The following is a 14,785-nucleotide window of genomic DNA, read 5'->3' on the forward strand; positions in this document are numbered from 1 at the left end:
TAGCAGCAATGATGAGAACTCTGAAGACAGTTCTTTATCTGTCATTTTTGAGTAATCGCGTCTATAGCTTTTTCATTCAAATTAAGACAACTCAAAAACCCATGCATTTCACAACAACAGGTGGAATGGTAGGAAAATATGATCACATTTACACACACATATATATAGGGAGAGAGAGAGAGAGAGAGAGAGATGGGACTTAGGAAGCCTCCATTCATGCCTACATGCCTTCAAACTCGGACATCCATAGAAACACACTCCTATTTTCCTTTAAATAGTACTTAATAACCATTGGCTATCAGAAAAAAACTCTTCTCCGAAGTTGGAATTGCCACACAGGTTCATATAGAATGAAGAGAAAAAAAAATTTGACGGTCAAAGAGAGTGAACTGAAATATTGAAAAATCAAAAAAGTACACCAAATTCTTTTTTTTCTTTTCTTTAATATTTTTTGCCCCATGAGAGAGATGCAATTCCACAATTTGCTTACTTTTGTGGGGAGTCAGTTTCCACACGGTTTCATAACTTTATTGGTTAGAAAAGAACTGGTTTCACTGTCTTTTATAGTTTTATTCCTAGTTTTCATTTTGGCTTAACTTATTTTTAAGTTTAATTAATTGTACCTGTACACAATAACTAAATAAACTTTTAAATATTTAATGAAAATGAGCTTATCGTAACATACACATAAGCAAATATACCAGTTCAGTAACTTTAAGGCTTAAAAAAGAAAAGTTTCGAAGCATGGCCTTGGGTTCCACAATGATTGTGAATTGTACATTTTGAACTTTGAAGCATACAATTTTGTAATCATGATTTAGCTTTTTTGGATTTGTGGACAAAATCTACGTTATCTTTTTAAGTATTATTTGACAACTAGACAAGTTCAGATACAACTTTGTAATGGGCATTAATTAGCAAAGCCGATGCAAGATCCAAATTTGGTGGCGATAGAGACATCCATTTTTATTAACTCGACTTGACTTATTGAGACATCCATTATTCTTGCTGAGACAACCCCATCTTTTACAATTCCATCCACTAGAGTTTTCACATTCATTACCTCACACAATTAGATATTTTGTTCACTACACCTCACATAAATAGAATTGAAGTCAATTAGAAATAAAATAAAATAAAAATAATAGTCAAGTGAATTAACATTTCCTACTAGAATTCCTGGTTGATTGCTTTGCATAATTGCGTTTGAACCTTAGGAATTTCCACCATATTTCCGTGTGAAACTGTTGTTCTAAGATAGTACGAAATCTTTTTGACTTTTTGGTTATGTAATTGTGGAACCTGTATACGGAATTTCTAATAACAGCATGAACTAAAAAAGAATGGTGGGTATCAGTGGTAAAATTTCTTCTTCTCAAATAATGGATTTGGTTGGAATTATTCTTACCATAAATTAGTTATAAAGAAGATAAATGCTATATTACGATATTTTTACAATACTTTTACAACAAATTTAAGTGGCAAGTTATTACAGGCTATTATTGGTAGACACAAAAATAATTTCAGTAGTAGGTTTAAATTAGAACTAATAACAACTAAACACTTAAAATTTGTTGTGAAAATTTGGTAAGTGTAGCTTTTTTTTTCTTTTCTTTTTTTTTTCTTTTTTAATTTTAAACCTTTCACAGGGCTTTTTTCAAAAATGATATAGAAGAATTTCCTCAACTCAATACACATGGATGCCACATCATTTCGCTTGTAATTGCTCGATTAGCACACAAGGCTCAGTTCATTGTTTTAAACCATAAATTAATGCCTAAAAGCCAGGCCCAATTGATATCTCTCTCTCCATTTATCTTTTATGAACTTTAAAAACTGACAATGGTATCCATAATGATAATTACTTTATCATCAGGCTAAGCCCAGATGATGTCAATGACCACCTAAAATGACTTTAATAAATGGGAAATATTAGGAACATATCATATACTAGTGCTTTGCGTTTGACTCTTATAAATTCTATATGTGAGTTATTGTCTCATTTTTTTCACTTGGACATATCTCTAACTCTTTGATATGGAAACTCTCAGCTTAGAAAGGAGAACCCATGTGGGCCTATTCCACCACCAGTCCAAGTGAAAGAAACAGAGGTGATAACAGAGGAAGCAGTGATAACTACTCTGAAAAGAGCATTGAGCTTTTTTTCATCCATTCAAGCCCATGATGGCCACTGGCCTGCTGAATCTGCTGGGCCTCTGTTTTTCCTTCAACCCATGGTATGTATTTTCAAACCATTTGTTTCCAAAAAACATACTTTCTCTCTCTCTATACCTTTGCTTAAGAAAATAAAAATGTTGTTAAAATTGTAACACTTCTTGACTATGTTCATTCCGTAAGGCCAATCAGATTGGTACAATTTCTTGAATTATGAAAAAAAAGACAAAACAAAAACGGCCCATCCGATTGGTGCAATTTCTTGCATATGCTTTTTGATTTTTTGAATTCAAGCTTTTAAACGCACAAGCAAATGTGTGTGTATAAATATATATTGTGTTTATAACTTGATATATGGGGATGACTGAAAAAATTAACCCAGTGACTTGTTTGTTATATTTAACTTTAAATTATTGCCATGCAGGTAATGGCATTGTACATCACGGGAGGTCTCAATGCTATACTTTCACCAGCACACCAGAAGGAAATAATTCGATACTTGTATAATCACCAGGTAATATTTTGTTGTAATTGAAAATAACTTTGTGCTCAACTAACTTATTGTTCCAAAGGATCTATATAAATTCGGTAACATGGAATATTCCTTAATTTGAGAGGGGAAAAAAAAAGGTCAAACGTAATGGCATCCCTTATTAATAGAAGGGAAATCACATTATTATCCCCCATTTAATGAGAAATTTATATATATATATATATATATAATATTTTTTTATAATGGAATAGAATACTTTTCCTCTGATGCATTACATGAAAATCATGTAACATATATAAAACATATAATTCATTAAATTATTTAAACAAGTCATATGATTATTAACTAAAAAAAAACTAGATCATGTGACATCACATAATTACAGGAAAGAATTCCTTGGAAACAAGGGGGACTAAAAATACACCTAAAGTTTGGACATCCTGTTACCAAAAAAGGCTCTGGACATCCTCATTAGTCATGTGACTAAAATGTACACCTAAAGTCTTTTGGGTTTCCACCTAGTGAATTGGGTGGATTTTTCTTCAATATGAGTTGGAATAAAATTCTGTCTATTTTCTTTATAAACTCATGACATAGTGTTAGTAGATATTCAGCAAGCCAACAAGCCTAAGAAACTGAAAACTTTGCATAATTTTAAACTATACATGTTCGTTTGTTTGTTGGACAGAATGAAGACAGAGGTTGGGGCTTCCATATTGAAGGTCACAGTACAATGTTTGGCACAGCTTTGAGCTACATTGCCTTAAGGCTACTTGGAGAGGGACCTGAAGATGGTGAAGACATGGCTATGGCTAGAGGACGGAAATGGATCCTTGACCATGGTAGTTTAGTAGCAATTCCATCATGGGGAAAGTTTTGGGTCACGGTATGACCAATTGAACCCATTAGCCAATGTTGCTTTGGTTAATGTTACATTACTTAATAACTTTTTATTCAATTAATATATTTAAAATTTCATGATTTGATTATATTTTCTTTATATTCTTAACTTGTATTGTCAAATTTCGTATCAACCAGATGTTATTTATTTCTGTAAGTAAACTTGAAATGCCTCCACTTTTGTATAGGTACTAGGAGTATATGAGTGGTCAGGCTGCAATCCATTGCCTCCAGAATTTTGGATTCTTCCTAATTTCTTCCCTATGCATCCAGGTTTTTGCAACTCACATCTTTTTGTTGAAAAGAACACCTTTTAAGATGCATATCACTCAAAAAATATATGTAGTAGTTAGCATAGTGCATGTTTCTGATCGTCATGACCATCATTATACGAAATACAGGCAAAATGTTATGCTACTGTCGCTTGGTTTACATGCCAATGTCTTATTTATATGGAAAGAGATTTGTCGGCCCAATCACCGGCTTGATTCAATCAATAAGACAAGAGTTATACAATGAGCCTTACCATCAAATTAACTGGAACAAAGCTCGGAGTACAATTGCTAAGGTTATTCGAAGCCTTTTTGCATTTCTTTTCCATGTTAGAAATATCAATATCATATCCTGATTATTAGCAATTTTCACGAAGTTGATGCCTACATAAAACTTGCACAATAATTTAGGAGGATCTCTACTATCCGCATCCCCTCATGCAAGATATGCTTTGGGATTTTCTTCACCATGTAGCCGAGCCTATCCTGACACATTGGCCCTTTTCAATGTTGAGAGAGAAGGCAATAAAAGCTGCAATTGGTCATGTACGTTATGAGGATGAGAACACCAAATACCTTTGCATTGGAAGCGTAGAAAAGGTCAATACTTGTGTTGTAGTTCAATTCGAATGAAAGAAATATAAAATCAAAGTATTTGGTGTGTCATCATTGAACTAAAGTTGTCAAGGTTACTTGTATTACAGGTTTTATGTTTGCTTGCCCGTTGGGTTGAAGATCCAAATTCAGAGGCATACAAGCTTCATCTAGCTAGACTTCCAGACAACTATTGGGTTGCTGAAGATGGCTTAAAAGTTCAGGTAATATGACCATTCCCTTGTGTCTTTGGGTTACTTGACTTTTCTAGAAAAAGCAAAAAAGCATAATTAGCACATCCATAAGCATGTGAGCAAATTAATAATAATCACATATACTTAAAAGCATTTACTTATGATGCTTGATTTATGCGATACAGAGTTTTGGTTGTCAGATGTGGGATGCGGGTTTTGCTATTCAAGCAATTCTCTCTTGTAATCTAAATGAAGAGTATCGGTCAACACTCAGGAAATCACATGAGTTTGTCAAGGCTTCACAGGTTAGAATATATATCAAATACTCACTTGATTCTGTGAAAGATAGTGCTTAATTTAATCATGTTATTTTCTAGGTCCGAGAAAACCCTTCTGGTGACTTCAAAGCTATGTACCGACACATTAGTAAAGGAGCATGGACTTTCTCAATGCAGGACCATGGTTGGCAAGTCTCTGACTGCACAGCTGAAGGGCTAAAGGTAATGCCAACTCTAATACATTTATACTAACATTCTCAAGGTTTATTTCAAAGGCAAAATTTTGAATTTTGGCAAAACCTTCTATTTTTCAGGTTGCACTTTTGTTCTCACAAATGTCTCAAGACCTTGTTGGGGAAAAAATGGAGACAAATAGGTTCTATGATGCTGTGAATGTCATTCTTTCTCTACAAGTAAGAATTCAAACTTGCAGATTCTTTTCTTTTTTTTCTTTTTTCTTTTTTGAAAAATTTACTTTTTAAGTACAAGTTGTGTGTGAGTTATATTATCCACTTCACTTACTTAACTTTATTAGGTTTAATGATTCTGAAATGCATCACTTTAATACTTGACTTTCTTTTAATACCAATACAGAGTAGCAATGGTGGTTTCCCAGCATGGGAGCCTCAAAGAGCTTACCGTTGGTTGGAGGTAACTTCTCCAATAAAACTACTAGTTTCTCCCTAACTTGTTTCAATATCTCAACTTTTCCTTGTAAGATAGGTGTGCACATGTTTATGGCAAAAAACCATTTTTTAAACATACCACTCATTCCCAAATTTTTGTATCTTATTTTTGCAGAAATTCAACCCCACAGAGTTCTTTGAAGATACTCTTATTGAGAGAGAGTAAGTTATCTTCCAGCACAAGAATAGTTGTCATGGTATTGGTCATGTTATCTTCCTAACATTAAATTTGAACCACTTTATAGGTATGTAGAATGTACTTCATCAGCGGTTCAAGGCTTGGCACTCTTTAGGAAATTCTATCCCAAGCACCGTAGAACAGAGATAGACAGTAGCATTTCCAATGCAATTCAATACATTGAAGACGTACAAGAACCTGATGGATCATGGTAATATGTTTTTTGCACACACTTATATTCTTGATTCACAGCGTGGAAGTACTGCTCTATAGCCACACAGTTTTCTTTCAACATTTAAACATAGAAAATAAAAGTAACCAACTATGATAATATCAGAAAGAGACTGCACCAATTTTGTACTTTTTTCTTCTGTTTTCTTTTGCTTGATGCCAAAAGGAGAAAACATCAATACTTACACAAGATTAACACTTACGCAGGTATGGTCATTGGGGGATTTGCTACACATATGGTACATGGTTTGCGGTAGGAGGATTGGCAGCTTGTGGAAGAAACTATAGAAATTGTCCTGCATTGCGCAAAACTTGTGAATTTCTGCTATCAAAGCAGCTACCTAATGGTGGATGGGGAGAGAGTTACCTATCAAGCCAAAACAAGGTATGGAAATTTGTTTTGATTTAAATGTGTACTTATTCTTTACAGCAAAAAAGAAAGAAAGAAAGGGGGAAATGGAAATAGAGAACTCAAATAATTTTCTTTGTGCAACAGGTGTGGACAAATATAAAAGGCAACCGTGCAAATTTGGTCCAAACCGCATGGGCGCTGTTATCACTCATTGATGCTGGACAGGTTAGTCCATCATTTTCTCCTCAATTATTTAATAAGTTGTACGTTAGCATGGTTGACTTAGGTTTCAGCAATAGTTAGAGTTGGCAATTAGTTGGGGAAGTGTCATGAAAATGAGTAATCCAAGATATCAATCAGTAATTCACCATTGGGGGTTCCTTGTAACTATACCCTAAAAGCACTAGTCAACTTACTATGGGGGTTCCTTGTAATCACATCTGCAATTATACCCTAAAAGCACTAGTCAACTTACTATGGGGGTTCCTTGTAATCACTTATATAGCTCAGTTCAACCTAAAATAAACATACACTTATCAAATCCAATTCATGTAATCCAGGATATCATACATATGAACACAAAAATTAAGATCTAAACAAATAAATTTAAGAAACTTGGAACCATAAGTATTAGATTATAGCAAAATTTAGAAGGGGAGCCTTTAGTGACTGCTTTGGAAGTGTAAACAAATCTCATATACTGATTCTAAATGTTTTTATAAATTTAGGCCGAGATAGATCCAACACCAATTCATCGCGGAGCCAGAGTGTTGATCAATGCACAGATGGAAGATGGTGACTTCCCCCAACAGGTAATTCCATGTTTATTCAAAATCCAATGCATTTAGATAAGTGCTTGTCTTAGTTGTATTGTTCTTTCATTTCTTTTTGTCAAAATAATTTCTACATGCCAAGATATTTTTTTGAAGCATAGTATAACTAATGGTTATTGGCAACAGGAAATCACTGGAGTATTTATGAGGAACTGTACACTAAACTACTCATCATATAGAAACATTTTTCCCATATGGGCTCTTGGAGAATATCGGAGGCGAGTTCTATTTGCATAAAACCTGAATGCGCAAACAAAGGATTGCATATTGAAGTTCATCACCAATCTCCAATATATATACAACTTCCACATAAGCAAGAAATATAGATAACTATATACTACTTGAAAGATGTAAAATTGTCATGTAGTTTTTTGTGAGACAAATAGTTTCCCTTTACTACCAAAAAATAAAGTGTCCATTTAGTTTGTGTAAGGATGTATTTGTGGACTTGCCCAAAAGGAAATGTAATATTTGTGGATGCTATATGTGCAAGTGCAACATGCCAACATACCGTGTAGAATTACCGTGTGTATACTTTACTAAGAAATGAATAAAAAATATATGAGGTTATAGGCTTTTCAACTCTCTCTCTCTAAATTATTTTAGAAGGCGGGTTATTAAGCTTCCCTCACAATATAGGGGTCTCACAGGTGTATAGCTCACCAAATGTAAAAGTTTGTTTGATGAGTAACCTACTTATGCTATGAACCCTTCTCTTTTTGCTAGACATAAGAATTGCTAGTAGTCATCTGTGCACGTTATATATTACAAATATTTTTTTGGGGACATTTAGTGAATTTTTCAAATTTCATAAGAAATTCAAATTTTCCATAACCATAAGAGATTTCCTACCAAAATCGTTAATACCGTACTGAAGATTGAGAGTATTCCTAACTTCCATTTTAGATGATTATGGTATCATTGGAAAGCTTGTAAGGGTTTTCAATGCCACCAATTTTCTAAAGCTTGAAAATATTTACTAAGTACTTTGATGCCTGGTTATAAAAATTAAATTGGTCAAAGAACCGGAAAAGGGACAGATTCTCAGTTTTTCCGAGTTCTTGACCGATTTTTATTGGTTTTTTGTCAATTTTTTCGGTTTTTACAGGACTAATTCCATGCCCAGTTAGTTAAACCTGTTGAACCGGCCAGTCCAATTTTTAAAACAGTGTTTTGATGTCATTTTGAACTTTTGGAAGATGTTATTTTGATGTTATTATTGACTTTCATATTCTCTACTTAATAGGTATTTTGATGTTATGAGTTTGTATTAAATTTATAACAATATTAATCATATGTTTTTTTGAAGTGGGTTAAATGGATTGAATTTGTGTCAAACTAACCTGCTTAATATTAAATGGTTAAAATGGCTTGTGTCACATTTGTGTAAGCCCAACATGATCCATTTATTAAGTGTGAGGGTGTGACGCTTGGCTTGTGTTAGGTCAACCTGCTTTATTGATAAGTCATGTTAGGGTTGAAGGGTTATGACACTATTATTAAAAGGATCTAGTTCGAGTTGAGCTATTTAGTCAAATATCCCTACCTTGACACAATACGCTAACCCGAGTTAACACCCTTAACAAAAATATGGTAGTCATTAGGGCAATTTTGAAATAATGTTAGATTACCATTTGTCATTTTTCTCTTCCATATGACAAGAGGAAATCGCCAGCTGTATCAATGATAACACCAGTGCTTAGGGGAGATCGGTCGAAGAAGTGCTTGCTCACCACCAGTTTCTCTCCTAAAATGAGAACACTAGCGTACATCATGATTTTCAACCTTTTCCCTGTGAGGAATCTAATGAACCTCTCTCATCCTTGAGCTTTATTCCTTCATGACTTATTCCAAAAGAAGGACATAGACATTTGTGCTCACATCTACCATTTACTTAAGAAACGTGTCAACAAAAGGACGTCATGAATGACTCTACCTTTCCCATGATTGATCATGTCCATCATGCAACATGAGAGGGTCTAGATTCCGCCCGGTATACCAGTGATAAGGAGGGAAGACCAGATATCTGCCCAAACAATGACGAGCAGCAAAGCTCGTGTCCATGGTCCTGGAGAAGAAGAAGAGAGAGCAGAATGTATGGCGTTGCTCTTGAGGGTGATAACATCGATGAAGATATTGATAACTTCACCCTCAATCCTGAAGACATGGAAGCCTCACCTATTCAACCACAATAGCAACCATAGGCTCAGTCTTAGGGATAGCCACATGCACCTCCTCATGCCCTTGATAGCATCGACATGCTTCTTGACAAGTTTGACTATTTCTAGTGTTCACAGGATGCTATGCAACAAACGTTGGAAGATTATTGTGCGTACATCACCACATCGATGACATATCTTCAAGAGCAAATCACTGCTCTCTCCACTCAGATTAAAGACTTGGCGAGCGAGGACTAGCAAATCTTATTTTTAATACCTACACACATCACACTTATCTATGTTCAATGGATGCCATATTTATTTGTGTGATTGTACTTGATTAAATGTGTTTTCACATGCTCAATCTTTGTTGATCAAACACAAAAAGATTTTTGAGTGTTTTTAGTTGTTTTTGGAAAGTATTTTGTTTTTACAAAAAATTGTCAAAATTTCGAAAATAGTGTTGCCCTGTTCTGGCGACTCAGTCGCAGGTTGGTCCAACCGCATGCCTCCAGTCAAGAGCATTACTCAGAAGTTTTCACGGCTCACTATGGCGACTTGTTCACAGGTGGAAGGTCCAGTCGCGCGGGGTATATAGAGATTTTCATGGCTTACCTCGCGACTTTCTTGTAGGTAGACCTTCCATTCATGAAAAACACTTAGAAAATTTTTTAAAATTTTTGTTTTAAGTGTTCTGGCAGCTGGCCTTGGTGACTTGCACGCAGTTTGACTCAATCACAAAAATCGCGTGTTTTGTGTTCTAAGGGCAATTTTTTTTTTTTTTTAATTTTTCAGTTTTCCCTCAAACTTTTATGACTATTCATTGTCTTCCCCATTTCAACTCTCTCTCAAACTCACCGTGTCATTCTCAAAAAACCTCAATTTTTGCGTCATTTTAACCACAAATCTTCAAGGAAAAGGTATGGGTTTTCTCTTTCTCACTACATATTTCATGTTTTGAGCTTTATTTTCTTGAATCTGTGAGTTGTGATTCTAATTTGTGATATTTGTTGTTTCAGATATGGGTTGGGTTTATGTTTGTGAGTTTGGGTGTTTGGGTTTGGTTGATCTTGTTTCTAGGATACTAAATATGGTTGTTATCATGTTTTAGTTTCACTGTTGGAGTTTGTGCTCTGATTTGTGTTGGTTGGTATATCTCATACCCATGTCAATTTGTCTCATTGTCATAAGTTATTTGTTTGGGGTTACTATGACTTACTTTGTTTCTGAGTATTGTTGATTCTTATTGGCTGAGTTATATTTTATTACTTTGTTGTTGTTTTTGACCTCTGATATCATGTGTGTTGATTCTGCCTTGAGGATATTGTCTGCTCTATGTTGGTTTGAACATCTCATACTCATTAATATATGTCTTATAGACATACTCGTGCATGTTGAAGTCTATGATTAGGAATGTGCCCTAGAGTGTTCTTGATTAAGTTCTTGTGCTCACTGTCACAATATGTTAGGCATAACTATTATTGATAGTTTCTTTTTGGTTTGAGCTATACCTTTCAATGTCTGTATCTCATCTAAATTTGGTCTTAATGGTGGTATTGTTATATGTTCTTTTCAGTCATACTAACCTGTTACTAATGTTTGAAGTTCCATCCATTGTGCTATGTTCTTGTGGCCTTTTCTGCTATGTTTACAGATGACTCTTACCAAGAAGAAAACCACTGCCAAGAAGGGTGATAAAAGGCTAAAAATGGACAACTCCAAGTTCAGATTTACACAACACTTTGAGAGATACAAAGTGTACTACCAGAATGCAACAATCATTCAAGAAAGATTTGTGGACTTAGTGGATTTGAAGGACACTTTCATTCCTAACTGTTTTAAGGGCAGAGGTTGGGATAAGTTGTTGAGTGACTTACTTGAAGTGTGTAAGCCTTTGATCAGGGAGTTTTATGCAAATGCTGTGCTAAAAGAGGATGAAATTAATTGCTGGATAAGAGGAAAAGAATTCACTATAGATGCAGGTGATATAGATGAGGTGCTAGGACTTGAAGGTTTAGATGATCATGACTTCACCAATTACAAGGACAGGATGCTATCCATAGAAACTATCTAATCTCGTATTGGTGGTGTTAAAAAGGGGAGATGCCTCAACACTAATGCCTTCCCAACCGACATTAGGTGTCTAACCACTATCATAATGTTCAACTTGTACCCAGTAAGGAAGCTAACTACAATCAACAATGCAAGAGCTATCTTTCTCATGGAGCTCAAAGAGAAAGCCTTAATAGACATTAGCTCTCACATATTTGACACAATTGTGGATAAGACTAGAACAGCTTCAAGGGCCAAGCTGGTTTTTTCCAGCCTTCTTATGAGGCTTTTTAGATTGAAAGGTGTTGAAATCCCTCAAGATATCAATCTCTTGACTCCACTCTCAGCCATCAACAAACAAACCATCACAAGAATACAAGTTCGTCTCCCAGGTGATGAAGAAGAAGGTGAACCAATGGAAACTAAGACAGAGGCTACAGGAGAACCCTCAAGCTCAAGAGGTCGTGGTAAGAGAAGTAGAAGTTCATCTTCATCAGCTGTACCTTCAGATGCATTCTAGATCATCCTAGAGAGGATAGATGGACTCAAAGATGTCCAGAATGAACAATCTGACAGGCTGGCTGCACTTCAAGATCAGATGAACATCCTCTCAGCAAAGTTTGATAGCTTCTCCACTTAGCAATGACCCTTTGGCCATTTCGGTCAAAAAGGGGGAGAATTTTTTGGGGGAAGCTCTTGAGGGGGAGTGCCAGTTTGAGGGGGAGCCTGCATAAAACTTACAGTGTTTACCTCAGTTTTACTTTATGTTTATGTTGTTGGTGCTAGTATTATGCTTTGGATAATGTTGTCTATATTTTGGGTTTGCTACACTTTGTTTAATAGTTTAGTTTAAACTCATGGTTGTTTCTGTTAAATATTTTAAAAATTGTGGATCATTGGTTTAAGTTTATATATAATGATATATTCAGTTTAAGTTGTGGTTTGTACCTGTTGCTTTTGTAAGCTTTTAAGATTTTAGTACCCACGTTTTGTAGCTTAAGTACTTGCTGTTAAATGTCATGCATTTTCTTTAAGTATATCACTCTTATGCCCTTTGTTGGATTGTATATCCTTAATGCAATTACCTTGTGTTGTTGCATTGGTTGAGTGTTGAACATGCAAATTGCAATTGAACTTATTAGCTTGCATGTCTGGATGTTCATTCCATGTGTGAATAAGCATTGTGATACTATTTATAGTGATTGTTCGTTTTTGGTCAAGCCATGGTTTATTACTTAGTTCCATTTTGCTTAATCGCATTGTGCTTACTCCGTATGCATTACGAGTTTTCTGCATACAATGATTATATTGTGTTGTTGTATTTCAGGGGATACTTGCTCTTATGGTTCAAGAGCTTCACAGATTCTAGTGTTAGGTGTGAGTGAGTTTTGATCAACTGTTCCCAACTTACGCGTTAAGTCTAGAGTTTGTTGTAAGGTTTTGTCACAGAATAGCCAAAGGGGGAGATTGTAAAGTTGAATTTAATCGACCATTTTGTTGGCTTTATTACATGCCAAATTTACTTGTAATTCATCATTTAGAAACCCTATATTTAAATGGGAATCATGTAAGGGTAGTGTGTGAAAGAGTGTGAAAAATTGCTCAAGATTGTATAGTGAAGCAAGGACTCGCAACTGGAACTCACAGGTAGCTCGCGACTAGCAAGCCGCCAGATAATGCACATAAGTGAAGTATGCAGAGAAGCTGAACCGTCATGCCAACTGTTGCACTACAGGACAAAAAGTCCAGACTGTCCATTCAGTTAGCACGCAGCTTGAACTCACGACTCAGTCAAGTCGCGAGCCAAATCGCTAGTCAGCTCTGTTTTGGAAAAATGACTCTTCACATTCTAAACACCCACCACTATATATGGACTCTTATACCCATGAAACGTAGAGAGCTTCCAAAGAGAATTTTAAGAGAAAAACCCTAGAGAAAAACAAGACTAATTCATCTACAATCTTTACATAGAGACTCTTCAAATTCCTCTACTCTCACCCTCTCCATTGTTACATCTTTGAGAGGTTTTTACCCAAATCATTTTCTCACCATACCCACATCTATGAGAAGGCTATTTGGTGCTTTGGGAAGTAGTAAAGAAGGGACCAATGGTTATTAGTTGATGCTATGGGCTACAGCGGAATCCGGTAAGTTAAAGAAGACAAAAGTTCGGCGCAACCTCATTGGAGCAAGAAGTTTGGAGGGCTTAGGTATACTGGGTAGATTAAGCTTAGAGGGTCTTCTGCTGTTCATGTATCCCAACTTCATTCTTTAATGGATTATTGACTGCTTGGAGGGCGACGAAGAGGTTTTACGCTGAGGGTTTCAGTTTCCTCTTCGATAACACATCACTGTGTTGTCCCTGTCTTTGCATCTCTCTTCCCTTAATCTTTGTCATTTAATTTCTATTGTGGATGTGATTTTAATTGGTTTAGATTGTTTACCAATTATGTTATTAGTTTGTGTTATTTTCTGCACATAAACTGTTTGACATTAAACTTGAATTGATAATTTTGTAATTGGAGGTCTAAACGTTCATAGTGTTTTATACGCTAGTTGAACATTCAAATTCATTAAGCTTAGTAATCAAATCATCCTTTTCACAATGAAACTTGCTCAAATTCTTATGAAACTTCTTTGCCTCTTTCTTCAAGAGTTTGATGCTAGCAATATTAACAACACCCATAGATTCATGTAACATGTCATTACAATCATGTGGATAAACACTCATAGAAGCATTTTCACAAACACATGGTATGTTACAATCAATAATATCCATAAAATTATACAAAGCACTATCCATGGCAAAGTACAAAAGGGATCAAGGATCAATGCGAGCGAACAAATAATATAACTACTCTAAGTCATATTCATCATATATCAACAATAAAATGAAAGCTAAAAGAGTAGGGAAGAAGAATGCAAATACAAGATAATGACCAAATGTGTTATCAAAGAAGAAACCAAATAACTCGGCGAAAAACCTCTCTGCCGCCCTCCAAGCAGTAATTAATCCACTAGAGAATATAGTTGGAGTACACGAATAACAAAAGACCCTCCAAGCCTAGTCTCCCCAATATACTTGAGCCCTCAAAGCTCTTGCTACCAACATACTTCTCGGAGTCATGTCTTCTTTAGCTTTTCAAATCCCGCAATATGCCCGATTACATCCACCAAGCCTTACCGGTTTCTTTTGGCAAATCTCCAAAGCTTCCTAAACTCCAAAGCACTCTCTATACTCAGATTGGGTATGGGTTGTGTTTGGGTACAAATCTTATCTCAAAGTATGACAATGGGGGAGGGAAGGAGAAGAGGCGAGAATGATTTCTCACTAAGGATGAGTAACTCTCTCTCTCTCTGAAAGATGGGTGTGTGTATTGTAGAAAAC

General features: G+C 35.4%; 1 protein-coding gene across 1 annotated transcript; it reads left to right on the plus strand.

Annotated features, from left to right (window-relative positions):
- Positions 1-2,045: 2,045 nt before the first annotated feature.
- LOC112005544 (lupeol synthase) lies at positions 2,046-7,768 on the plus strand. Its single transcript, XM_024037816.2, has 17 exons — positions 2,046-2,237; positions 2,600-2,689; positions 3,357-3,554; positions 3,757-3,841; positions 3,970-4,136; positions 4,252-4,440; positions 4,545-4,658; positions 4,814-4,933; positions 5,006-5,128; positions 5,221-5,319; positions 5,501-5,557; positions 5,708-5,754; positions 5,838-5,981; positions 6,209-6,386; positions 6,498-6,578; positions 7,082-7,165; positions 7,313-7,768. Exons 1-17 carry the CDS (start codon positions 2,235-2,237, stop codon positions 7,421-7,423), a joined length of 1,890 nt encoding a protein of 629 aa, XP_023893584.2. The 5' UTR covers positions 2,046-2,234; the 3' UTR covers positions 7,424-7,768.
- The last annotated feature ends 7,017 nt before the right edge of the window (positions 7,769-14,785 follow it).

Source organism: Quercus suber, unplaced genomic scaffold, assembly GCF_002906115.3.
Source record: "Quercus suber isolate HL8 unplaced genomic scaffold, Cork oak 2.0 scaffold_487, whole genome shotgun sequence".
In the NCBI taxonomy this organism is placed as follows: Eukaryota; Viridiplantae; Streptophyta; class Magnoliopsida; order Fagales; family Fagaceae; genus Quercus; species Quercus suber.